The 25,322-nt window shown below is 45.4% G+C and overlaps 1 protein-coding gene and 1 long non-coding RNA gene across 3 annotated transcripts in view; one reads left to right on the top strand and one right to left on the bottom strand.

Moving 5' to 3' along the window:
- LOC133753557 (uncharacterized) overlaps window positions 1-25,322 on the bottom strand; it is a 207,655-nt gene that overhangs the window by 72,249 nt on the left and 110,084 nt on the right. The gene's annotated exons all lie outside the window — the stretch shown is intronic.
- LOC133753654 (melanoma-associated antigen B5-like) lies at window positions 10,974-12,838 on the top strand. Its single transcript, XM_062184351.1, has 2 exons — window positions 10,974-11,048; window positions 11,801-12,838. The coding sequence occupies exons 1-2, from the start codon at window positions 10,974-10,976 to the stop codon at window positions 12,836-12,838; spliced, it is 1,113 nt and encodes a 370-aa protein (XP_062040335.1).

The following is a 25,322-nucleotide window of genomic DNA, read 5'->3' as shown; positions in this document are numbered from 1 at the left end:
TCAGAAACCTGAATATAACCCTACCATACAACCCAGCCATCCCACTCCTTGGAATTTACCCAAAGGAAATTAATTTGGCTAATAAAAAAGCCATCTGCACATTAATGTTTATTGCAGCTCCATTCACAATAGCTAAGACCTGGAACCAACCCAAATGACCATCAACAGTAGACTGGATAAAGAAATTATGGGACATGTACTCTATAGAATACTATACAGCAGTAAGAAACAATGAAACCCAGTCATTTGCAACAAGATGGAGGAATCTGGGAAACATCATGCTGAGTGAAATAAGCCAGTCCCAAAGGGACAAATATCATATGTTTTCCCTGATTGGTGACAACTAACCGAGCACCAAAAAGGAAACCTGTTGAAGTGAAATGGACACTATGAGAAACAGTGACTTGTTCAGCCCTTGTCCCGACTGTTGATGTACAATTTAGTACTTTATCTTTTTAGTATTTTTTTTGTTCTACTTAATACTATCGGTTGAACTCTGTAATTAACACACAATTATTCTTAGGTGTTTAAATTTAACTGAAAAGTGATCTCTGTTAAAAATAAGAGTGGAAAAGGAGAGGGAGGAGATGTACAATTTGGGACATGCTCTATCGGACTTGCCGCAAATGGTGGAGTTAGAAATGTGCCAGGGGATTCCAACACAATCCCATCAAGGTGGCATGTACCAATGCCATATCAATAGTCCAAGTGATCAATTTCAGTTCACAATTGATCATAATGAAAGGGCTGTCAAAGGGATCACACAAACAAGATTAGTGTCTGCTAATATTAACTGATAGAATCAAAAAGGGAGAGCATGATCCAACATGGGAAGTGGGATACACAGCAGACTCATAGAATGGCAGATGTCCTAAATAGCACTCTGGCTTCAGAATCAGCCCTTAAGGCATTCGGATCTGGCTGAAGAGCCCATGAGAGTATTTCAGGCATGGAAAGTCAAGACACTCTGGCAAAAAAAAGAGGACCTAAATGAAGGATCTCTGTGAGTGAGATCCCAGTGGAAAGAAGGGGCCATCAAAGAAGGAGGTACCTTTCTCTGAAGGGAGGAGAACACTTCCACTTTGACTATGACCTTGTCAAAATAAGATCGAAGTCGGCGAACTCAAAAGGCTTCCATAGCCTTGGCAACTCATAACAAGAGCATAGTGTGATTACTGATGCCATAAACAAGAGTGTCAATTTGTTAAGTCAACAACAGGAGTCACTGTGCGCTTACTCCTCATGTAGGATCTCTGTCTTTAATGTGTTGTTCAACGTGAATTAATGCTATAACTAGTACTCAAACAGTGCTTTATACTTTGTGTTTCTGTGTGGGTGCAAACTGATGAAATCTTTACTTAATATATACTAAATTGATCTTCTGTATATAAAGATAATTGAAAATGAATCATGATGTGAATTTAATGGGAGAGGGAGTGGGACATGAAAGGGGTGCGGGTGGGAGGGAAGCTATGGTGAGGTGGGAAACAGCACTGTAATCCAAAAGCTGTACTTTGGAAATTCATATTTACTAAATAAAAGTTAAAAAGAATGGCAAAAGTTCCAGAGGAAGACCTCAAGAACCCAGGTATAGGAGGTACTGCTTGCTGTCATTCAATGTCCATTCTCCCCTTCTTTTTTTAAGATTTATTTATTTGAAAGTCAGAGTTACACAGAGAGAGGAGAGGCAGAGAGAGAGAGAGGGAGAGAGGTCTTCCCTCTGCTGCTTCACTCCCCAGATGGCTGCAACGGCCGGAGCTGCCCCTATCCAAAGCCAGGAGCCAAGAGCCTCTTCCTGGTCTCCCATACGGGTGCAGTGGCCCAAGCACTTGTGTCATCTTCCACTGCTTTCCCAGTCCACAGCAGAGAGTGGACCAGAAGTGGAGCAGCCATGTCTCAAACTGGTGCCCATATAAGATTCTGGCACTTCAGCCCAGGGTGTTAACCCACTGTGCCACAGCACCGGCCCTTCTCTCCTTCTTTATAATCAAATTTTATGCTGATTATGGCTGCCCAACTAATGCCTGAATTTCCAAGCCTCCCTTCCTTCTATGCATAGTCATGTGATAAAGTTCTGGCCAACAGAATGTGGACAGAAGTTATATGTGCAATTTTTAGGTATCACCCTTAAAATTAGGAGCATGTTTTCCTTTCCTCCCTCCTACCATTTATCCTATCCTGCTGTCAGAATTATTAATATTGTGGCCAGTATCTTGAGTTATACAGATAAGGGCAGAGGAGGGATAAAAGAACATGATAGAAGGGGACTGGATCTGTATACAACAATGTATAGCAGTGTTATCATACCATTATTACCTAAAAGAGAAAATTTTATTTTGTTTAAGCCACTGTTAATTTCAACTTGTCACAGGCAGCTGAAGATAAACCCTAATAGAGGGTTGTCATGCATAAAGAGAAATTCAGCATTCAGCAGATCAGAGACCACTCTTTCAGTCACTCCTAGGAAAGGGTTTTCATCTGTTCCTTGAGCTGGAAACTGGAAAGTAATACCAAAACTCACTTAACTGAATTTATGATGGCTGCATCAATTACATAATATTACTTACATATTAAAATGTATATGGCTCCCATTAAGTCAAATGTATTCCATTATTCTTTTTTAAGATTTATTTATTTATTTGAAAGTTAGAGTTACAGGGAGAAGGAGAGGGAGATGGAGAGAGAGAGAGAAAGAGAGAGAGATCGCCCATCTGCTGGTTCACTCCCCAAATGGCTACAATGGCCAGAACTGAGCTGCAATGAAACCAGGAGCCAGAAGCTTCTTCTGGGTCTCACACATGGATGCAGGGGTTCAAGCACTTTGGCAATCCTCAGCTGCTTTCCCAGGCACATTACTAGAGAGCCAGATTGGAAGTGTAGCAGCCAGGACTTGAACCAGTGCCCATATGAGATGCCAGTGTCACAGGAGGTGGCTTTACCCCAACACCACGATGCTAGCCCCTATTGTTTTTTCATAATATTCCTAAACACCAAAGTTACAGAGGTCCTCCAGGCACTGCTACAAACAACACTGGATTTCATCTGTCAACTGCAGTAAGATTTGTGGGCTTATAATGGGTAAAAACAAATAAGGAGCTTCCTCACACCTATTCCCAAGCCACAACTCTTATAAATGCACAAATCCTGATTCATGCACCCATTGCAAAACATTACTGGAACCAAGCTTTCTAGCTGGTTGTAAAATATGCTATACTGCGACAGAGGTATTTTAATAGGGTATGTTAAATTTTTTTTGCCCCCTCCACTGTCTTCTTCTCTCTGTTCCCTGTCCTTCACCAACTACAACAAACGGCTCCTTTATCCCAAGGCTTCTGGTTGGGTTTGATCAATAGGACGGCAACACAAAAGAAAGGTTGGGATATTTAGTCCCTTTACTTCTTCCCTGGCTGACCACTGTTCTGCAGCATGTTTTCCTCTATTTAAGGTGACAGTTTCCGCAGGTTGTCTTTTTTCTTTCTTAAAAGCAAAGGATTTCCTTTATTTCAAATCTCTCTCTTTCAAAGTTATCTATGAGCCAGCACTGTGGCATAGCGGGTAAAGTCTCCGCCTGCAGTGCCAGCATCCCATATGGGCACTGGTTCGAGTCCCAGCTGCTCCATTTCCTATCCAGCTCTCTGCTATGGCCTGGGAAAGCAGTAGAAGATGGGCCAAGTCCTTGGGCCTCTGCACTCATGTGGGAGACCCAGAAGAAGCTCCTGGCTCCTGGCTTTGGATTGGCGCAGCTCCAGCTGTTGTGGTCAATTGGGGAGTGAACCAGTATAAGACCTCTCTCTCTCTCTCTCTGCCTCTCCTTCTCTCTGTGTGTAACTCTTCCAAGTAAAACAAATAAATCTTTTTTTAAAAAAATGTTCTCTAGAATTCCTGTCATGTTTAAGTAAGATAATACCATCCTACTTTACATGGAACAGTCAATTCCCCAGGAAAATTTTACCTTCACCAGACTAAAAACATTATTGCCTGGAAAAAATAAATAAAATAAAAAATGTGAGAAACCTAGAGTCAGATATTCTATAGTTGAGTTGCAGCTCCATATCCTACCGACTTATTCATATTCAGGGTAACTTCTTAATCACAGGTTGTCTTTTTCAGCTACAACAGTTTCTCAAACTACAATAGGCACACAAATACATGTGTCTTTATTAAAATGTAGCTTCTAGTTTAACAGGTGTAGAAAAGGCCTAAGTTCTCAAGTTATTCTGGTGGCTTGAGCAGGAAGGCTATTCTGTAAGCGGCACTGAGCCACAACTTTTCACCAGGTTCTGATAACAGCTCCCTCCACTTTAGGTATGGGGATGGAAATTATTGCCAGCTCGTTCTAGCCACAGGATCATTCACCATTCCTTATTGGAATTTAATTAATTTAATTAAACTTTCATTTAATTCTATGCAACTGCCTTTTGAGTGTGTCCATACAATGGACAAATAGAGTTATATACTAGAATCAAAATACATCAAAAGTCAAGTGACAGACCATAAACTTGTGCTTTTCCAAATCTGGGTTCAGGGCTAGTTGATATTAATACTAATAAAATGCCTTATACAATTATCAAAAATTAATGGCTGTGTCACTAAGTACTAGTGAGTTCTGTAATATTTCTTAAATATTTATTTATTTGAAAGGCAGAGCCAGAGAGAGAGAGAGAGAGAGAGAGAGAGGGAGGGAGGGAGGGAGGGAGGGAAAGGGAGGGAGGAAGGGAAGGGGGGAGGGGGAGAGAGAGAGAGAGAGAGAGAGAGAGAGAGAGAGAGGTCTTCCATCCACTGGTCCACTCCCAGATGGCTGCAATGGCTGGACCTTCACCAATCTGAAGCCAGGAGCCAGGAGCCTCCCTGGGGTCTTCCATGCAGGTGCAGGGGCCCAAGGACTTGGGCCATCTTCCACTGCTTTCCCAGGCCATGGCATAGAGCTGGGTCAGAAATGGAGGAGCCAGAAGTTGAACTGGCACACATATGGAATGCCAGCACTGCAGACAGCTGCTTTACCCACCAAGCCACAGTGCCAGCTCCTTAATACTCTTTTAATCCTTAGCAGTCCTAAATCACTTTTGCATCCAAGTACAGAAATCTCAAGTCCAGGAAACAGAAAAGTGTTATACCCTTGAGCATTTGGGAAATTTTTCCCAGTATCATGGAAGGAACATTTTCAAAACAAACAAAATCGTCGTGTAAACTGAGAGAATTCATGGGTGATATTTAACAATCTGCTTGGAATATATAGGAATATGAGGATTCTGACTTTTAGCAGTGATATAAACAACCCCATCATGGTAGATTGAAACTACTAATAGGTAAACAAATGGCCCACAAAATTTAATAAGCAGCCCTTGAAAGTTAGCTCTAATCCCCTACTAACTCATACCTAAAGCCAATGCCATTCCTAAAGAATACTTACCAGATCAGTACATTTACTAGTGAGTGATAAAAGTTTGTATTCTGTAAAAAAGAAAAACCTGTTATTCACCTGTCCAAGTTGGGAATTCAGAGAAAGTATGGAGTTTGTTGGAAGTCAGTTTTCTTTAAAAAAAAAATAAAAGATTTATTTATTTATTTATTTGAAAGGCAGAGTGAGAACAAGAGTGGGAGGCAGAGAGGGAGAGAGGGAGAGAGGGAGGGAGGGAGGGAGGGAGGGAGAGAGAGAACTTAAGAATCTTTTATCCATGTTTCACTCTCCAAATGGACACAACAGCCAGAACTGGGCCAGGCTGAAGTCAGGAGCCTAGAACTTCCTTTGGGTCTCCCATGTTGAGTGTCAGAGGCCCAAGGGCTTGAACCATCTTCTGCTGCTTTCCCAGGCACATTAGCAGAGGCTGTATTAGAAGTAGAATAGCTGGGACTCCAACCAGCACCTATGTGGGATGCCAGTGTCATAGGCAGCAGCTTAACCTACTGCACCACAAAGCCAGCCCCAGTTCCTTTTTTAAAATATTTATTTATTCATTTCAAAGAAAAACAGAGAGAGAGAGAGAGAGAGAGAGAATGAGAATAGAGAAGTCTTCCATCTGCTGGTTCACACCCCAATTGGCTGCAATGGCTGGAGCTGAGCTGATCTGAAGCCAGGAGCCAGGAACCTCCTCTGGATCTTCCACGTGGGTACAGGAGCCCAAGTGCTTGGACCATCTTCCACTGCTTTCCCAGGCCACAGCAGAGAGCTGGATCGGGAGTGGAGGAGCCAGACTCAAACCAGCACCCATATGGGATGCCAGCGCTACAGGCCAGGGTGTTAACCCACTGTGCCACAGCGCTGACCCCTTTCTTTCTAATAATATGTAAATCCTTTAGAAGCTACACGCAATGCGAACTGTCAGTGACGAAGAGAAGGAATCACTCAGTATGTATTTTCTGTCAGCCATCTCCTATCCCAGGCCCTCTGCCTTGTTCTTCAGCTTCCTCATCGCTCATGACTCTGGATTCAGAGATGATTCTCTGCAGTATTTAAAGGAGGGAGACTAGACAAGAGTTTGTCAGGTGGGTGTTGTGCTGCAGCAGGTTAAGCTGTAGCTTAGGCCACCCACATCCCATACAGGATTGCTGGTTTGAGTCCTGGCTATTCTGCCTCCAATCCACCTTCCTGCAATGTACCTGGGAAGGCAGCAGCAGATGGTCCAACTATGTAAGTCCCTACCACCCACAAGGGAGACCCAGACGGAGTTCTGGGCTCCTGGCTTCAGTCTGGGCCAGTCATGGCTGTGGGTGACATTTGGGAAGGGAACAAGAAGATAAAAGATATTTCTCCCTCTCTCTCTCTCTCCCCACCCCCGTCCCTCATTCCCTCCCTCCCTCTCCCTCTCTCTTCCATATCCCTCTGTCATTCCTTCAAATAAAAATAAATAAATCTTTTTAAAAAAGAAAATAAAAAGAGGTCGTTAGGGGCCGGTGCCATGGCTCACTTGATTAATCCCCTGCCTGCAGCGCCGGCATCCCATATGGGCACCGGCTTCCTGTCCCGTTTGTTCCTCTTCCAGTCCAGCTCTCTGCTGTGGCCCGGGAGTGCAGTGGAGGATGGGCCCTGCACCCGTGTGGGAGACCAGGAGGAAGCACCTGGCTCCTGGCTTCAGATCAGTGTGGTGCGCCGGCCATAGTGGCCATTTGTGGGGTGAACCAATGGAAGGAAGACTTCTCTCTGTCTCTCTCTCTGTGTAGCTCTATCTGTCAAATAAATTTAAAAAGAAAAGAAAAAGAAAAAGAGGCCACTAGGATGTTGCATTTCCCAGAAGCCTTTCGTGAAAGCCAAGGAGCTAAGATGAGGAACTGGACGGACACTGAGGAGAACAGCACAGATCACAGAGGGCTGAGCAGAAACTCTGCCACCTGCTCCTAGACCACGAGGGCCGGGCAGCGCCGCCGGCCGTCCGACTTCGGCGGTTTCCGAACGCCGTGCCGGGCAGCGCCGCCGGCCATCCGACTTCGGCAGTTTCCGAACGACGTGCCGGACAGTGTCCGAACACCAAGCCGGGCAGCGCCGCCGGCCGTCCGACTTCGGCGGTTTCCGAACGCCGTGCCGGGCAGCGCCGCCGGCCGTCCAACTTCGGCGGTTTCCGAATGCCATGCCGGGCAGCGCCGCGGCGGTTTCCGAGCCACGTTCTGGGCAGCTTCCGAACGCCGTGCCGGGCAGCGCCGCCTGCTGTCCGACTTCGGCAGTGTCCGAACGACGTGCCGAGCAGCGCCCCCGGCTGTCAGACTTCGGCAGTGTCCGAACGACGTGCCGGGCAGTGTCCGAATGCCGTGCAGGCCGTTACATAGGGGCGGGCGGGGGGGTGCATTCCCGCGGGCAGGGGTGGCAGAGGGGCGGGCCTAAGGTTCCCGCAGGCATCAGATGGAGGATTCCCTGAGACCGGGGGAACCGAGCGCCCCAGCACACGGGGGCGCCAAAGACGCGGAGCATGAGTGCACACCCAGGGCAGCGCCAGTGCGCACCGAGGGGAGCGCCAGCGCACACCAAGGGGAGCGCCAGTGCACACCCAGCGGTCGCTCTCTGACGCCAGCAGCCACTTCCGCCACGCACGCTTCTGGGAGCGGAAGTGCTCTAGCTTTGGGCGGGCGACCGCGTGGCAAGCGACGGAGGAGTTCCAGAGATCAGGAGGGCAGGTGAGCCGCTTGCGGGGGAGAGGAACACGCGCCTCAGGACAGCACCGCGAGTGCCGAACGGCCGCTCTCAGTCCCGGGGGGCCGCTGAGCCGAGGCGGCAGTCCGCAGTGTGCGCTCCTTCCCGGCTCGCGGGGCTCAGGAATGGAGGCCCCTGGTAAAAGTGGGCACCCCCCCATTAGCAAAGGGCAGAGGCGCGGGCGGAATACGAATCAACATCCGGAAGCTCCGGTGTATAGACCCACCGGGTCCCTCCGCCAAGGACTCGAACACGGGGGTCCTGAGTGCGAGCCAAGGCCTCGAACACGGGGGTCCTGAGTGCGAGCCAAGGCCTCGAACACGGGGGTCCTGAGTGCGAGCCAAGGCCTCGAACACGGGGGTCCTGAGTGCGAGCCAAGGCCTCGAACACGGGGGTCCTGAGTGCGAGCCCTCTCGTTTCTGATGAGACCGGCAAGCTGAGTCCCTTGGCCTGAGAAGGGTCCCAGGCCAGAGAGGAAGGCATTCTGCAGGGCATCCAGAAAAGCCCTGAGAAGTTCCTAGGGGACGACCACCCCCAGCAAAGTGAGGTGCCTGGCGCCGGCCCCTGCCATCAGCCCCAGCAAACACGGCCCTGGCTCTCTGGCTGGTTCTGCCCGGCGGCTCACAGGGACGCAAAGGCCTTGGATGGCAGGAAGGGTCCTTAGGTCAGCAAACGAAAGCACGCCAAGCACCAAGAATCAGGTGAATGATCCGGTCAGAGCATGGAGGGAGCCCATACCCTGTGGTGGCCTGGGAGCTCTGTGCATGGGAGACATGTCTCGTGCTCACTTCCTCCCGTGGACGTGTCCCGTACTCACTTCCTCCCGTGGACGCATCTCGTGCTCACTTCCTCCCGTGGACATGTCTCGTACTTCCTCCTGTGGACATGTCTCCTGCTTCCTCCCGTGGACGTGTCCCGTGCTCACTTCCTCCCGTGGACGTGTCCTGTGCTCACTTCCTCCCGTGGACGTGTCTTGTGCTTACTTCCTCCCGTGGATGTGTCCCATGCTTACTTCCTCCTGTGGACACGTCTCGTGCTTCCTCCCGTGGACATGTTGCGTGGACATGTCTCGTGCTCACTTTCTCCCATGGATGTGTCTCATGCTCACTTCCTCCTATGGACATGTCCCGTGCTCACTTCCTCCCATGGACATGTCGCATGGACATGTCTCGTGCTCACTTCCTCCCATGGACATGTCCCGTGCTCACTTCCTCCAGTGGGCGTGTCCCATGCTCACTTCCTCCCGTGGACATGTGTCGTGCTCACTTCCTCCTGTGGACATGTCTTGTGCTTCCTCCCATGGATGTGTCCCATGCTCACTTCCACCCGTGGACATGTCCGGTGCTCACTTCCTTCCGTGGATGTGTCTCATGCTCACTTCCTCCCGTGCACTTGTCACATGGACATGTCTTCTGCTCACTTCCTCCCATGGACACGTCTCATGCTCACTTCCTCATGTAGACGTGTCTTGTGCTTACTTCCTCCCGTGGACATGTCTTGTGCTTCCTCCCGTGGACGTGTCTTGTGCTTACTTCCTCCCATGGACGTGTCCCATGCTCACTTCCTCCTGTAGATGTGTCTGGTGCTCACTTCCTCCGGTGGACGTGTCTCATGCTCAGTTCCTCCCTTGGACATGTCCCGTGCTCACTTCCATGGTCGTGTCCCTTGCTCACTTCCTCCCATGGACGTGTCCCATGCTCACTTCCTCCCATGGACATGTCTCATGCTTACTTCCTCCTGTAAACATGTCTCGTGCTTCCTCCCATGGACATGTCTCGTGCTCACTTCCTCCCGTGGACGTGTCTCGTGCTTACTTCCTCCTGTGGACGTGTCTAGTGCTTCCTCCTGTGGACGTGTCCCGTGCTCACTTCCTCCTGTGGACGTATACTGTGCTCACTTCCGTGGACGTGTCCCGTGCTCACTTCCTCCCGTGGACGTCTCGCGTGGACATGTCCCGTGCTCACTTCCTCCCGTGGACGCGTCCCGTGCTCACTTCCTCCCGTGGACTCATCTCGTGCTCACTTCCTCCCATGGACGTGTCTTGTGCTCGCTTCCTCCCGTGGACGTGTCTCGTGCTCACTTCCTCCCGTGGACATGTCCCATGCTGACTTCCTCCCGTGGACATGTCTCATGCTCACTTCCTCCCGTGGACGTGTCCCGTGCTCACTTCCACCCGTGGACGTGTCTTGTTCTCACTTCCACCCATGGACATGTTGTGTGAACACGTCTCGTGCTCACTTCCTCCCGTGGACGTGTCTCATGCTCACTTCCTCCCATGGACGTGTCCTGTGCTCACTTCCTCCCATGGACGTGTCTTGTGCTCGCTTCCTCCCGTGGACGTGTCTCGTGCTCACTTCCTCCCGTGGACATGTCCCATGCTGACTTCCTCCCGTGGACATGTCTCATGCTCACTTCCTCCCGTGGACGTGTCCCGTGCTCACTTCCTCCCATGGACGTGTCCCATGCTCACTTCCTCCCGTGGACGTGACTTGTGCTTCCTCACATGGACGTGTCCCGTGCTCACTTCCATGGATGCGTCTTGTGCTCACTTCTTCCTGTGGACGCGTCCCATGCTCACTTCCTCCCGTAGACGTGTCTGGTGCTCACTTCCTCCCATGGACATGTCGTGTGGACATGTCTCGTGCTCACTTCCATGGTCGTGTCCCGTGCTCACTTCCTCCCATGGACATGTCTCATGCTCACTTCCTCCTGTGGATGTCTCCGGTGCTCATTTCTTCCCGTGGCATGGTCCATAGGAGGCGCTGGTGCTGGTGATGGTAACATGTCATTTCTTTCGTCAAAGAAAAGGCCTAATGCCCATAGTAGGATAATTTCCGGGAATGAGATCAGCGCCATGACCTTTGAGGGATATACTGACAAAGGGATTCCACAGAGTCCATCCCCTATTCTCAGTCCTAGGAGGCCACGGGTAGGTGAGGTGGCGTCATATCCTCCTAGGAGTCTCAGGTGACACCAACAGGAAGAGAACTCCCAAGGCTATATGAGGGATCACAGGAAGCTTTGAAGGGGACCACCCACGTGTGAACAGATAACAAAGCATCACAGCCCCCATGTTGCATTCAGCACATGAAGGACCATGGCAGGACCATCTGTGAGGTGCCCTCTCACTTTGGATCAGGGTGAAGGGGGAGGACATCTTTGGTGCTAGGGTACAGGGCCCATGCCGCAGACAGGAGGGGTATCGAGTGCTTACTGGAGATCAAGTTAACCCGTGAACGAGAACTACTGACCCAGGCATCCCACAACCAGCAGGGATCCACATCTTAGGTAGCCCCTGACACGGAGGATAGGCAGAGGAGTTCCTTCACTCCTCCTCTTTGGTCTTGGGGAGGTGCTGGGCAGAGCAGAAGAGAGGGGACCAGGACCTGTTGACAGATGTAATGCTTATGATTTTGAATGAAATGATCCCCCACACCCCGAAACAGGACCCCCACTGCAAGCCCCTGCCACGACCTCAGAATACCCCAGGTAGGGCTGGCCAGCTACAGCCCAAAGCTCACCCTAAATTCCTCCCCAGGGGCCAGCCTGACTGGAAGAACAGGAGCCCTGTGGGTTTCTAGAGCAGTGCTCTCATGGAAACCCACAGAACCCATCTCAGTAGAAGCCACAGTGGACTTCCGTGTCGATGGAGCTCATACCATCTCATTCTCCCCTCTCTAGCTAACTACAGCAACAGCTATCCTGTGCACACTGCTCTCCCTGCTCTCCTTACCTAGAGTCATCATGCCTCGAGGTCAAAAGAGCAAGCTCCAAGGCAGAGCAAAACGCCGACATGACCAAAATAAAGCTCAGAGCTGTAGAGATGGTCAGCAAACAGCCACTACAGCAGAAGCGCCCCCTCCCTCCCTGCAGAGTCTACCTGTTGCTGATTCATGTAGCACCCCCCAGAAGCACCAAGGTACAGCACCTGCCACCACTGCTTCTGCAGCTGATTCTTGCAGTACCTCTGGTAACAATCCCACTGGCCAAGATAAGGAAAAGAAAAGCACCTATAACACCCTAATCCCCACACATAGCTTAGACAGAGAGCTATGTGGGATGATTGTGTTGTTGGAGCAGTTCCTGCTTTACAAGTATAAAATGAAACAGCCCATTTTTAGGGCTGACATGCTGAAGCTTATCAAACGGAGCCACTTAAACAAGTTTGATGAGATGCTTAAGAAAGCCTCAGAGCACATCGATGCTATTTTTGCACTTGAAATGAAGGAAGGCAACTCTGCCTTCCGCTCCTATGACCTTGTCAGCAAACTGAAACTCCCCAACAACGGAAGGGTGCGCCCTGGCAGAGGGTTACCCAAGACCGGCCTAGTGATGAACATCCTGGGTATGATCTTCATGAAGGGCAACCGGGCCACCGAGGAAGACATCTGGAAATTGCTGAGTATGATGGGAGTGTATGCTGGGAGAAAGCACTTCATCTACGGAGAGCCCAGGAAGCTCATCACCAGAGATTTAGTGAGGCTGCAGTACCTGGAGTACCAGCAGGTGCCTGGCACTGATCCTGCACGCTACGAATTCCTGTGGGGTCCAAAAGCCCATGCTGAAACCAGCAAGATGAAAGTCCTGGAGTTTGTGGCCAAGATCAATGACACCGTTCCTGCTGCCTTCCCATCCCAGTATGAAGATGCTTTGAGAGATGAGGAAGAGAGAGCCACGAACCAAACGTGCAGCCACACCCAGCAATGTTGCCGAAGCTAGTGGAGTTTTCAAGTTCCGATGTTCAGAGTGTTCTTCCACTCATTCTTAGCATTCTGATAAGAAAGTATGATATGGATATTGGGATTAAACAATCTCCATGTCAAAGAATTCTACAGTAAAATTAGTGGAGTAATGCAATGGGGGAAAAAAGTTACTTCCCCTAATTTCCTTTTAGTCTAGTTTTCTAAAATTAAACAATGTATACTCTTTCTTAGTTTAGTTTGTAAAGTAGGAAAAATTAAATCTTATTAAGTTAGACTTCATGTCTCTTCACTGTTTTCTTCACCAAATATTAATTGAGCATCTGGTACTTGGAAGGCTCCTTCGTAAGAATGGATCTTATGATAAGGAAGACCTGGCACCTGCTCTGAGAATTGTGGGGCCTGCAGGCTGCAGTCATACAAGTGAGATATGGAATTATCCTCTGTGACATAACAAAAGTAAAATGAATCCTTGAGGTACAGGCTGTTCCTTATGAGAGCAGTCAGGTAGAAATCGCTGAGCAAGTCAGTGTGGTGCATTGGGAAACTTGAACCGTCCAGTTGGATGGATTTAAGTTTTATTTAAAATGTGTACCAGATTAATTGACTCAGTAGATGTGGTCGATAGCATCTGTGCCCTCAGACAGCGTGCTTTAGAGTTGAGAGAGAAGACCTTTGAATGAGTTTTCTCAGGCTTCCATAACAGAATATCAAAGACTGTTCAGTTTAAACAACAGATATTTATTTCTCACAGTTCTGGATAATGGAAAGTCCAAATTCAGTTCCTGATGATGGTGCGTTTCCTGACTTGCAGACAGTTGCCTTCTCACTGTCCTCACATGGAGGGGAGGAGGAGAGAGGGAGGACAAGGTGAAGTGGAAAGAGGATGAAAGGAGGAGGGCGACAAAGTGCAGGAATGAAGTGGTGAGGAGAGGAAATCTACCTTCTCTTATATGCACACTAACCCCAACAGGGGGACCCATCCTCATAACATCATCTAAAACTACCTCCAAATCATTGATTTAAAAAAATCCCATATATGAAAGCAGTATTGTTTGGATAAAAATCATAACTGCCACTCATTAAATATACAGGGCACAGGCACTGTGGTACAGCAGGTAAAGCCACCACCTGCAATGCCAGGATCCCATATAGGCACCAGTTCATGTCCCAGCTACTCTACTTCTGATCCAGTTCTATTTAATGGCGTGTAAAAACAGAAGAGGATGGCCTAAGTGCTTGGGCCCCTGCCACCCATGTTGGAGACCCAGGCTGCTGGCTTCAGCATGGCCCAGTCCTGGATGTTGTGGACATTTTGGGTGAGAACCAACAGATGAAACATCTCTGTATCTCTGTCTCTGTCTCTATCTGTCTCCGTAACTCTCAGTTTCAAATAAATTTTAAAAATCTTTAAACATGCAGTATTTGCCAGATATCATGACAGCTGCTTTCTAAACAACACACATTTGCTCCTATAAAACATATTTATCTTAGTTCAAAAAGCTTTAACATAATGCCATAGACTGAGTGAGTGGCTTCAACCATAGTCATTTCTTGACATGCTGGAGGCCGGGAAGTCTAAGATCAATGTACCAGCATATTGGCTCCTGGACAGGGCTTCCTTGCAGACAGCTGCCTTCTTGGCCATGTCCTCATATGATGGAAAGGGAATAGAAGTATTTGGATTCATTTTTCTGAGGGTATTAATTTCATAATGCAGGCCTCACCTTCATGACTTCATCTAATCCTAGGCATCTTACAAATTCACTCCCCCCATATCATCACATTGCAAGCTAAAATTTCACCATATAAATTTTGCAGGGATACAAGCACTCACTACATAGCTGGGTTTACTGGACTTAATTGGCAGATGAAGAACATTTAACATCCTCATATTCACAAAGTGGTAACTGATACACACTTCTGATCTGATCATCTAGGACACAAGTTATTCCATTACTCCCAGCCTGAAGCTGACTTTGTTTATTTTTTTTTTAACTTTTTTCCCTCAGTACTACAAAAATACACCTCAGAAAACTAAAAGGGAAAAAGAGCTGGATATTTGGTGCAGTGGTTAAGATACTGCTTGAGGTGTCCGCACTGTGCTGCAGTAGGTTAAGCTGCCACCTACAATACCAGCATCCCATATAAGCACCAGTTCAAGTCCAAGCTGTTCCACTGCCAATCCATCTCTCTGCTAATGCGCCTGGGAAATCAACAGGAGATGACCCAAGTACTTGGGCCCCTAGAACCCACTTGGGAGATCCAGATGGAGTTCCAGGCGCCTGGCTTCAGCTTGAAACCTGGCTGTACAGGTATATATGGAGTAAGCCAGAAGATAAGAGGTTTCTCTGTCTGCCTCTCTTTCAAATCAAATGAAAATAAATAAATTAAATTTTAAAAAGCAAAGATTTTGTGCACAATGGACTGGATTTGATGGAGTCCATAGCCAGAGTAATAAGAAAAAAATGATTAGTTGTATTAAAAGAATGAGATAACATTTTCCAACAATATAAAAGTCTATAAATACAATGCCAGTTAATCTCAAAAGATTTGGGATCTAACAAAGTTATCTAACTCAGTTTCTTTCTATTTTTAAAGCTCATTTATTTATTTGAAAGGAAGAACAACAGAAATAAGGATAGAGAAATCTTCCATTCACTAGTTTCCTCCCAAAACGGCTGCAACAGCCAAGGCTGCATCAGACTAAAGCCAGGAGCCAGGAATTTCATCCAGGTCTCTCATTCCAGTAGCAGGAGCCCAAGCATTTGAGTCAACTTCTAATGCTTTCCAAGGCACAACAGCAGAGAACTGGACCAGAAATGGAACAACCAGGAAAACTAGTGCCTACAGGGGATGTCTACATCGCAGACAGTGGTTTAACCTGTTACACCACAATGTTGGCCCCTGAAAGTTAATTTCTGCTGCCCAAGTAGAGAAGGCTGAATGACCAACTTGTATATTGGATATTTCTCTTTAATTATAAAGATCTAATTCAGTGTTTCTCAGAAGTATGCTCTCTTGACCACCTGGGCCTAAAGCACCTGGGCAACCTGTTACAGATCCCAGGCCAAACCACAGGCTAGCTCAATATGAATCTCCAGAAATGCATCCTGAGAATCTGCCTCTTTAATGAATTCCCTAGGAGACTTGGATATATTTTAAGAATTCACATTTCAAGGCCAGTGTTGTGGCATAGCGGGTAAAACCACTGCAATGCTGGCATCCTATATAGGTACCGGTATGGGCACCATTTTGAGTCCTAGCTGCTCCACTTCCAATCCAGTTCCCTGCTAATGCTCCTGGGAAAGCAGCAGAAGATGGCCCAAATGCTTGGGCCCCTGCACCCACATGAGTGACCCAGAAGAAGCTCCTGGCTCCAGACTTTGGTCTGACCCAGTTGTGGCCATTTGGGGAATGAACCAGTGGATGGAAGACATTGGTCTCTCTCCCTTCCTCCCATCTTCCCTCCCTCCCTCTCTACTTCTGCCTTTCAAATAAATAACATTAAAATTAAAAAAGAATTCATGTTTCTAGTCCTTGCTACTGTCACACTGAATGCAGTTTAGATAAAGATTATTGGTGGCATCAGAGAAAGGAGGTTATATACTGTGAAACATTTCAGACTACCATGATATACTATTCCCACTGAGCTCAATTTCAAAATGTCACAGCCTAAGGGTGGTGGTGGTTTCCAATCTGCCAACACTTTACAACCAAAACCAGCCTCTGCTCTGGGAAATTATACAAATATACAACAGGGACAGACTATGCTCCTTTCCTGATTCTGAGTTTGAAATATAAAGCCAACATTCATCATAAGGGCTTCCAAAGGTAATTTTGAATAAAGTATTAAAATATGATCACAGCCATCAGTGTCCATTATGAATCCATGTATCACAAGGAACTCTAAATGGAATCCACTTAGTGTCTCACTACACAAATGTGGTTCTTGAGCAGCAGTATCAGCATTATTTGGGAGCTTGTTAGAAATAAAGAATAATGGGGGTTGGCGCTGTGGCATAGTGGGTAAAGCCACCAGCTGCAGTGCTAGCATCCCAAGTAGATGTTGGTTCGAGTCATGGCTGCTTCACTTCTGATCCAGTTCTCTGCTACGGCTTGGAAAAGCAGCAGAAGATGGCTCAAGTCCTTGGGCCCCTGTACCCATGTGGGAGACCCAGAAGCAGCTCCTGGCTCCTGGCTCCTGGCTTCCAGCTTTTGGCTTCTGGCTTCTGGCTTCAGATCAGTCTAGCTGCAGCCCTTATGGCCATCTGAAGAGTAAACCAGCAGATAGAATTCATTCTCATTCATTCATTCATTCTCTCTCTCTCTCTCTTTCTCTCTCTCTCTCTATCTTTTTCAAAAAAGATTCTACAAAAGTCACATATCTGCAACCTAGGAAACTGTTCATAAAAGCTTTTTTTAAAAAAAGATTTATTTAGAAAGGCAGAGTTACAGAGAGAGGGGGAGAGATAGAGCAAGAAAGAAACCTTCCATCTGCTGGTTCACTCTCCAAAAGGTTGCAATGACTGAGGCTCAGCCAGGATGAAGCCAGGAGTTTGGAATTCCACCCAAGTCTCCCACATGGGTGTCAGGGGCTGAAGCATCTACAGCTCCTTACCCAGGTGCATTAAAAGGGAGCTGGAGGATCCTATTATTTCCTTTTTTAAAGATTTATTTATTTACTTACTTGAAAGGCAGATTCACAGAGAGGCAGAGAGAGAGAGAGAGGTGTCTTCCATCTGATGGTTCACTCCCCAAACGGCCGCAAAGGCTGGAGCTCTGCCGATCAGGAGCCAGGAGCTTGCTCTGGGTCTCCCAGGTAGGTGCAGGGTTCCAAGGACCCAGGCCATCTTCCACCACTTTCACAGGCCACAGTAGAGAGCTGGATCGCAGGTGGAGCAGCTGAGACCCGAACTGGCACCCATATGAGATGCCAGCACTGCAGGCGGCAGCTTTACCCACTGCACTACAGCGCTGGCCCGCTATTATTTCTGAAAAATGCCCAGATGAAGCTGGTGCTGCTAGCTCAGGAATCAAATTTGTATAGTGAAACATTAAGTTACTGGATTCCATTTGGAGTTTCTTGCTCTACAAGGATTCACATGGGACACTAGTGATTGTGATTGTATTTCAATACTTCATTTATTTTTATCAGCATTATAAAGTAATTCACATGCATTCTAAAATTTGGGATCATTACCTTCAGAATATATGTGCTTGGGGTCGGTGCTGTGGCGTAGCGGCAAAGCCACCACCTGCAGTGCCAGCATCCCATGTGGGCACCAGTTCGAGTCCCAGCTACTCCATTTCCGATCTAGCTCTCTGCTATGGCCAGGGAAAGCAGTGGAAGATGGCCCAAGTCCTTGGGCCCCTGCACTCGCGTGGGAGACAAGGAAGAAGCTTCTGGCTCCTGGCTTCAGATCAGCTCAGCCATGGCAGCCAACTGGGGAGAGAACCAGCGGATTGGAGACACCATCTCTCTCTCCCTCTCTCTCCCTCTCTCTCCCTTTATCTGCCTCTCCCTCTCTCTCCCTGCCTCTCCTCCTCTCTGTGTGTAACTCTTTCAAATAAATAAATAAATAAATCTTTAAAAAAAATAGAATATATGTGCTTGGGGCAGGTGTTGTGATACAGCAGTGAAGATGTTGCTTGGTAGCCCTGCATCCCATATCAGAGTGCCTGGGCTCCAGTTCTTAGTCCAAATCTGATTCAGCTTCCTGTTAATGCACACCCTGGGAGCCCACAGATAATGATGGATAAGGTATTTGGGTCCCTGCCACCCACATGGAAGACCCATATTGAGTTCTGACTTTAGCCTAGCCCAACCGCAGCTGGTGCCCACATTTACAGAGTAAATGAACAGAGAGAATCTCTCTCTCTCTCTCTCTCTCTCTCTCTCTGTGTGTGTGTGTGTGTGTGTGAGAGAGAGAGAGAGAGAGAGAGAGAGAGTCTCTCTGTCACTACTTCAAATAAATAAAATTTCAGGAAAAAATAATACATGCATTCACATGATTTTATTTAACTGCTTGTTTATTTCCCAATTTCCATTCAAAAAAATCTTTTGCAACCACCCAGCATAAGTGTTCTTTAACATTTGAATTCTGTTTCTGTGCCCTCATCACAATGTGCATGAGACCCTCAAAGAATTTAATCAATGTTCTCGGTGCTTTCCAGAAAAAAAATAGTCATTATATATAAAATTAATGTGTTCATACAGCATTCTTCATAAATCTGTCCCGAGATTTTAACTTGTTATGTTTTAGAAAGCCATTTGTAAAATCCAGGACAGTTGCATTAACAAAAACTTTCTCCATTGGGTTTTTTAAAACCAATGAAATGTATTTATAGCTTTTGTAAACATATTTACATATGCCCATTAATATCTATACTCAGAATATTCAGTATTCAACTGAATGAATCAACTACACTCCTTTTTATTGTAAAATTGAAGAAGTTTTAAATAAAGACCAGTGAAACCAAATTTTGTCATCCTTAAAATCTAAAGGAATTACAACACTATATAACTGAAAATTGTGTTTATATAAACTGCTAACTACAATAATATCAGAGAAACAATTTCTGAATTGCAAATATCATTATATTGTTAATTTTAAAATAAGTAAAATGAAACCTCATTTAGTTCATGCTAAGTCATTAACTGACTTGAAATATCTGTGCTTTGCTTTATAATTTTTATGTTAATTTGATAGTCAGGACTTGTTTAACTTACACTTAAGCATAGGCATTTAATTTAGGTTCTACATTATATTATGATTGTGCACAAATGCAACATACCAAGCAATGTATATTTTAGAATGAATTTTTATTACTTGAGTTTTTCCTCTATGCATTAATATATTACTATAAAAGTTTGCTGTTTTGCTCAGGTTCCAAATGTTTCATCTGGAACACGAATTAACTACATAAACTACAGGTAGAAGTAATAAGTTCTGGTGCTCTACAGCATAGCAGGGTGACTACAGTTCAAAATTACCTATTACATATGTCATGAATAAAGAGAACAGAGGAGCTGGAAGTCACCAAACATAAAGTGATGATAAGGAGAAGGAAATGTTAATTACTCTGATTTTTTTTTAATTTTTTAGTTTTTATTTAATAAATATAAATTTCCAAAGTACAGCTTTTGGATTACAGTGGCTTTTTTCCCCCAATAACTTCTCTCCTACCTGCAACCCTCCCATCTCCCGCTCCCTCTCCTATCCCATTCACATCAAGATTCATTTTCAATTACCTTTATATACAAAAGATCGATTTAGTATACATTAAGTAAAGATTTCAACAGTTTGCACCCACACAGAAACACAAAGTGTAAAGTACTGTTTGAGTACTAGTTATAGCATTAATTCACATTGGACAACACATTAAGGACAGAGATCCTACATGAGGAGTAAGTGCACAGTGACTCCTGTTGTTGATTTAACAATTGACACTCTTTTTATGGCATCAGTAATCACCCCAGGCTCTAGTCATGAGTTGCCAAGGCTATGGAAGCCTTTTGAGTCCGCCGACTTTGATCTTATTTAGACAAGGTCATAGTCAAAGTGGAAGTTCTCTCCTCCCTTCAGAGAAAGGTACCTCCTTCTTTGATGGCCCCTTCTTTCCACTGGGATCTCACTCACAGAGATCTTTCATTTACGTTTTTTTTTTTGTTTGTTTGGTTGGTTGTTGTTGGTTTTTTGGGTTTTTTTGTTTGTTTCTTGTTGTTGTTTTGTTTTTTTGTTTTGTTTTGTTTTGTTTTTTGCCAGAGTGTCTTGGCTTTCCATGCCTAAAATACTCTCATGGGCTTTTCAGCCAGAACCAAATGCCTTAAGGGCTGATTCTGTGGCCAGAGTGCTGTTTAGGACATCTGCCATTCTATGAGTCTGCTGTGTATCCCACTTCCCATGTTGAATTGTTCTCTCTTTTTAATTCTATCAGTTAGTATTAGCAGACACTAGTCTTGTTTGTGTGATCCCTTTGACTCTTAGACCTATCAGTGTGATCAATTGTGAACTGAAATTGATCACTTGGACTAGTGAGATGGCATTGGTACATGCCACCTTGATGGGATTGAATTGGAATCCCCTGGGACGTTTCTAACTCTACCATTTGATTTTATCAGTATATTTTGTACACATTTATTGAAAATACTATACTATACCCCATAAATATAATCAAAAAATTTAAAACGTTTAAGAACATGGAAACATCAACTAATCTTATTTTAGTATCATACAATGAAATATGTATCAAATTATCACACTGTACCCCATAAATATGTGTAAAGTTTTTAAACATAAAAAAGTAAAAAATGACAATATAATCACTCAAAATTTTCTACTGAAGCATTTTGTGTCAAAGTAAAATCATGACATTCTTTTTGTATGTATGGATTAAAATGATAATAGCTTTTCCTACAGACTCATTAACGTCACCTGCTATCTATTAATAGACTCAACTCCTGTCCTCTAAGTTCTTATAATCTCTGCTCAGGAACTTATGGATCTGAAACATGCCCAAGGTTATTAGTTACTTAAGAAAATCAAATCAGAATCACAATGATATACTACTTCACATATACCTGGATGACTACAATTAAAGAAATGGAAAATAACCAGTGTCAATGAAGATGTTGAAAAGCTAGAACCCTCATACAGTACTGGCACAGATAGCATTGACCACTCAGTTGTACCCCTAGGTGTATCCAAAGGAAACAAAAATATGTATCAAAACAACTAATTGTGCACAGATATCCACAGTAACATTATTTACAACAGTCAAAATGTGTAAACAACTCAGATGCCTATGAATTAATAAACAAAATGTAGTATATGCATACAATTGGGATATTATTAAGTCACAAAAAGGAGTGAAGTCCTGAGCAAGTACAACATGGATAAACTTCTGAAAGAAGCTAGCATAAAAGGTCACATATCATATGATTCAATTTATGAGAAAAATCCAGAATAGGTAAATCCACATAAATAGAAAACAGACTAGTGTTTGCTAGAGGCTGGTAGGAAGAAGAAGGGGAAGCAAGTGCTTAACAGGTATGGGGATTCTTTTTTGATTGAGTAAAATGACACAGAACTGGATAGTGTTGATGACTGTGATGAATGTATAAGGTTAATGTATAAAATTAATGCCACTGAATTGTGCATTTTAAAATGGTTAATGGGGTGGAAGAGCAAGAGGTCAGAGCTCAGGTGAACATCTCTCCACAGAGATTGCAATTTTAACAGCTATGAACACACCAAGCTGTTTTCACAGGAACTACAGAAGTAAGAGAACACAGAACCTAGTTTTAGTATAATAAGGAAAGATGCAATGAAGAGAGTGGGAAGGAAAGAGTTTCCTGTATCACTCCTACCCCAGCACCAATTAGCACAGCAGGGAGGATGCTTTGTATCATGCATTGGAGAGTGAATTAAGTCAAGATCTTAGGCCTGAAATCTAGTACCAGGCCCACCATAACAAGAACCAGTGCTCAATAGGGCCTACAGCCCCTGACCCCAGGCTTGTACCTGAGACTGAGTTTTTGGACCCTCCCTAGTCAAGCAGTTAAGGAACTGCCTATGTCTCTCCTTCCTTGATCTCTGACAGAGAAGCAACACTCTGGTCACTAGGAAATAGGGAAGAAAAAGGAACAAGGACCTTGCCTTGCAGCTCAGAGCTGGGTCACTAATTTGAGACCCAGTATCTGATAAAATTCAAAGGCCTCTATTCCCAAGCCAATGCCTGCAAAGTCTCTATACTTGCCCCAGAATTACGCAGAGAGAGACCTGTGCCCTAGTGGAAAAACATTTTCTTGGAATGTATCTCCTTGTCTTGGCATGTATCACTAATAGTGTCATGTGGGCCTGGTGTGCACCCTTAAGATTGCACAGAACGTGGTGACTGTGAAGCCTAGGAATGACCTGCCTTAGTGCTGCCTGGGTGGCCAAGAAGCTTTCTTTATCACCATTCTCGCACTTTTGGCCAGACAGTAAGTGACCATATGACTGAGTCTTAAGATTCAGTGTAAAGCCCAACAACAGAATAATCCTAATGGTCTCTGTCTCAGGTAAATACCATGGGTAGAACCTCTGGAACCAGCCCAGTGCAAACCAGAGCCATGTGGGTCCAATGTATTGGAATGACTGTTCCAGCTACTATTACTTTTGACCGTTGCAGCAGCCATAGGCTGTAAGTCCATCTTGGATGCATATAGGCCATACCATTGTGGAATTCATTCTTAATCCCTATGCTGCACTGACCTGGGTGTGCTGTGGTCTCTGGGTATAATCTGCCATTGTGGCATCACTGATGGCCAGAAGAGTGGTAATCCGCCATTGTGGCAGCATTGGTGGCCACAGGACTGGACGTCTGGACTTGTAAGGATGGAATAGCTCTTCTTTAAGGCCCCATTGGTTCATTCTGAGCAGAACACCAAATGCATATTTGGAACAAATCTGAGTTCAGGGTATCACTGAGGCAGTCATGACTGATGGCAAACTGGCAGCAGACATGTAGCAAACTTCAACTTAGTTTGCCATCTAATGCTAAAGTGATAGAAGTATCCACAGGTTCAGAAAAAATGATTGTACTGCTCATAATATCTGAAAAGACAGCCACAAAGCAAGCCATATCAAGGAAACTTGGGAAAAATAACTAGTCCTCCAACACAGACATGATGTCAAACAAACATACATCAAGAACTCTCAGGTGCCATAAATAAGAGTGTCAATTGTTGAGCCAACAACAGGAATCACTGTGCACTTACCACACATGTAGGATCTCTGTCCTTAATGTGTTGTACTATGTGAATTAACAGTATAACTAGTACTCAAATAGTACTTTATACTTTGTGTTTTTGTGTGAGTGCAAACTGTTGAAATCTTTACTTAGTATATACTAAATTAATCTTCTGTATATAAAGATAATTTAAAATGAATCTTGGGCCGGCACCATGGCTCACTTGGCTAATCCTCCACTGGTGGCACTGGCACCCCGGGGTTCTAGTCCCAGTTGGGGCGCCTGGTACTAGTCCCGGTTGCTCCTCTTCCAGTCCAGCTCTCTTCTGTGGCCCGGGAGGGCAGTGGAGGATGGCCCAAGTGTTTGGGTTCCTGCACCTGCATGGGAGTCAGGGAGGAAGCACCTGGCTCCTGGCTTCGTATCGGCGCACAGCGCCAGCCATGGCAGCCATTAGAGAGTGAACCAACGGAAGGAAGACCTTTCTCTCTGTCTCTCTCTCATTGTCTATAACTCTCTCTCTCTGTCTCTGTCTGTCTCTCTCTCACTGTCTAACTCTGCCTGCCAAAAAATAAAATAAACGTAAAAAAATTTCAAAAAAAGAAAATTAATCTTGGTGTGAATGGGATGCGAAAGGGAGCAGGAGATGGGATAGTTGTGGGTGGGAGAGAGGTTATGGGGGGAAAATGCCGCTATAATCCAGAAGTTGTACTTTGGAAATTTATATTTATTAAATAAAAGATTAAAAAAAAAGAACTCTCAGGAACCTCACCTAACAAACAAAATAAGATAGCAGAAATCAATCACCTTGGATTTGATAATACAAATGTTCAAGTGGCCAGCGCCACAGCTTACTAGGCTAATCCTCCGCCAGCAGCGCCAGCACCCCAGGTTCTAGTCCCGTTCAGGGCGCTGCATTCTGTCCCGGTTGCTCCTTTTCCAATCCAGGTCTCTGCTGTGGCCTGGGAAGGCAGTGGAGGATGGCCCAAGTGCTTGGGCCCTGTACCCACATGGGAGACCAGGAGGAAGCACCTGGCTCCTGGCTTTGGATTAGCGAAGTGCACTGGCCGTAGCGGCCATTTGGGGGGTGAACCAGCAGAAAAGGAAGACCTCTCTCTCTCTCTCTCTCTCTCTCTCTCTCTCTCTCTCACTGTCTAACTCAGCCTGTAAAAAATTGTTCAAGTGAAGAATTTTAAAAACAGACATTTTAAAGAGATTCATAGAACTTCAGCAGAACAAAGAGAAGCAATTTAATACTCTAACACAGAGACTTGACAGAAAGATGGAAGTAACTTTTAAACATCAAACAGAAAATTGTTCCATTGAAAAGTACAGTAAATGAAATGAAAAATACAAAAGAAGGCATCAATAGAGAACAGATCAAAGAGAAGAAGCATCAGTAAGCCTGAAGACGTGTTACTAGAAAATATAGAATAAGAGGAGAAAATAATCAAGAGGAATAAAGAAACCAGATGGGAACTTTGGGACAGCATGAAAAGAGCAAATATGCAATTACAGTCATTCAAAGGAACTTGAAAAGGCCAAAAGGGTATAAAGGATATTCAAGACTTAAAAACAGAAAAACTCCCAAACCAAGAAAAAAATACAACTATCCAGGCATAAGGACAGAGATCACCAGCCACATTCCACTCAACCAAGTATACCAAGACATCTGACGATCAAATTCTCCAAAGTAAAAGATAAAGACAAAATTCTCAAAGCTACAAGAGAAAAGAAACAACACATAAAGGGATCCAAATTTTCATGAA

Source organism: Lepus europaeus, chromosome X, assembly GCF_033115175.1.
Source record: "Lepus europaeus isolate LE1 chromosome X, mLepTim1.pri, whole genome shotgun sequence".
Classification (NCBI taxonomy): domain Eukaryota; kingdom Metazoa; phylum Chordata; class Mammalia; order Lagomorpha; family Leporidae; genus Lepus; species Lepus europaeus.
This window is presented reverse-complemented; position numbering and strand designations above follow the sequence as displayed.

What these genes read in the sequence shown, in the direction of transcription:
- LOC133753654 (XM_062184351.1), top strand. Translation starts at nt 10,974, where the DNA reads ATGACCTTTGAGGGATATACTGACAAAGGGATTCCACAGAGTCCATCC. An exon ending in TCAGTCCTAGGAGGCCACGG is followed by an intron (nt 11,049 to 11,800) that starts GTAGGTGAGGTG and finishes TCCCCTCTCTAG; the next exon opens with CTAACTACAGCAACAGCTAT.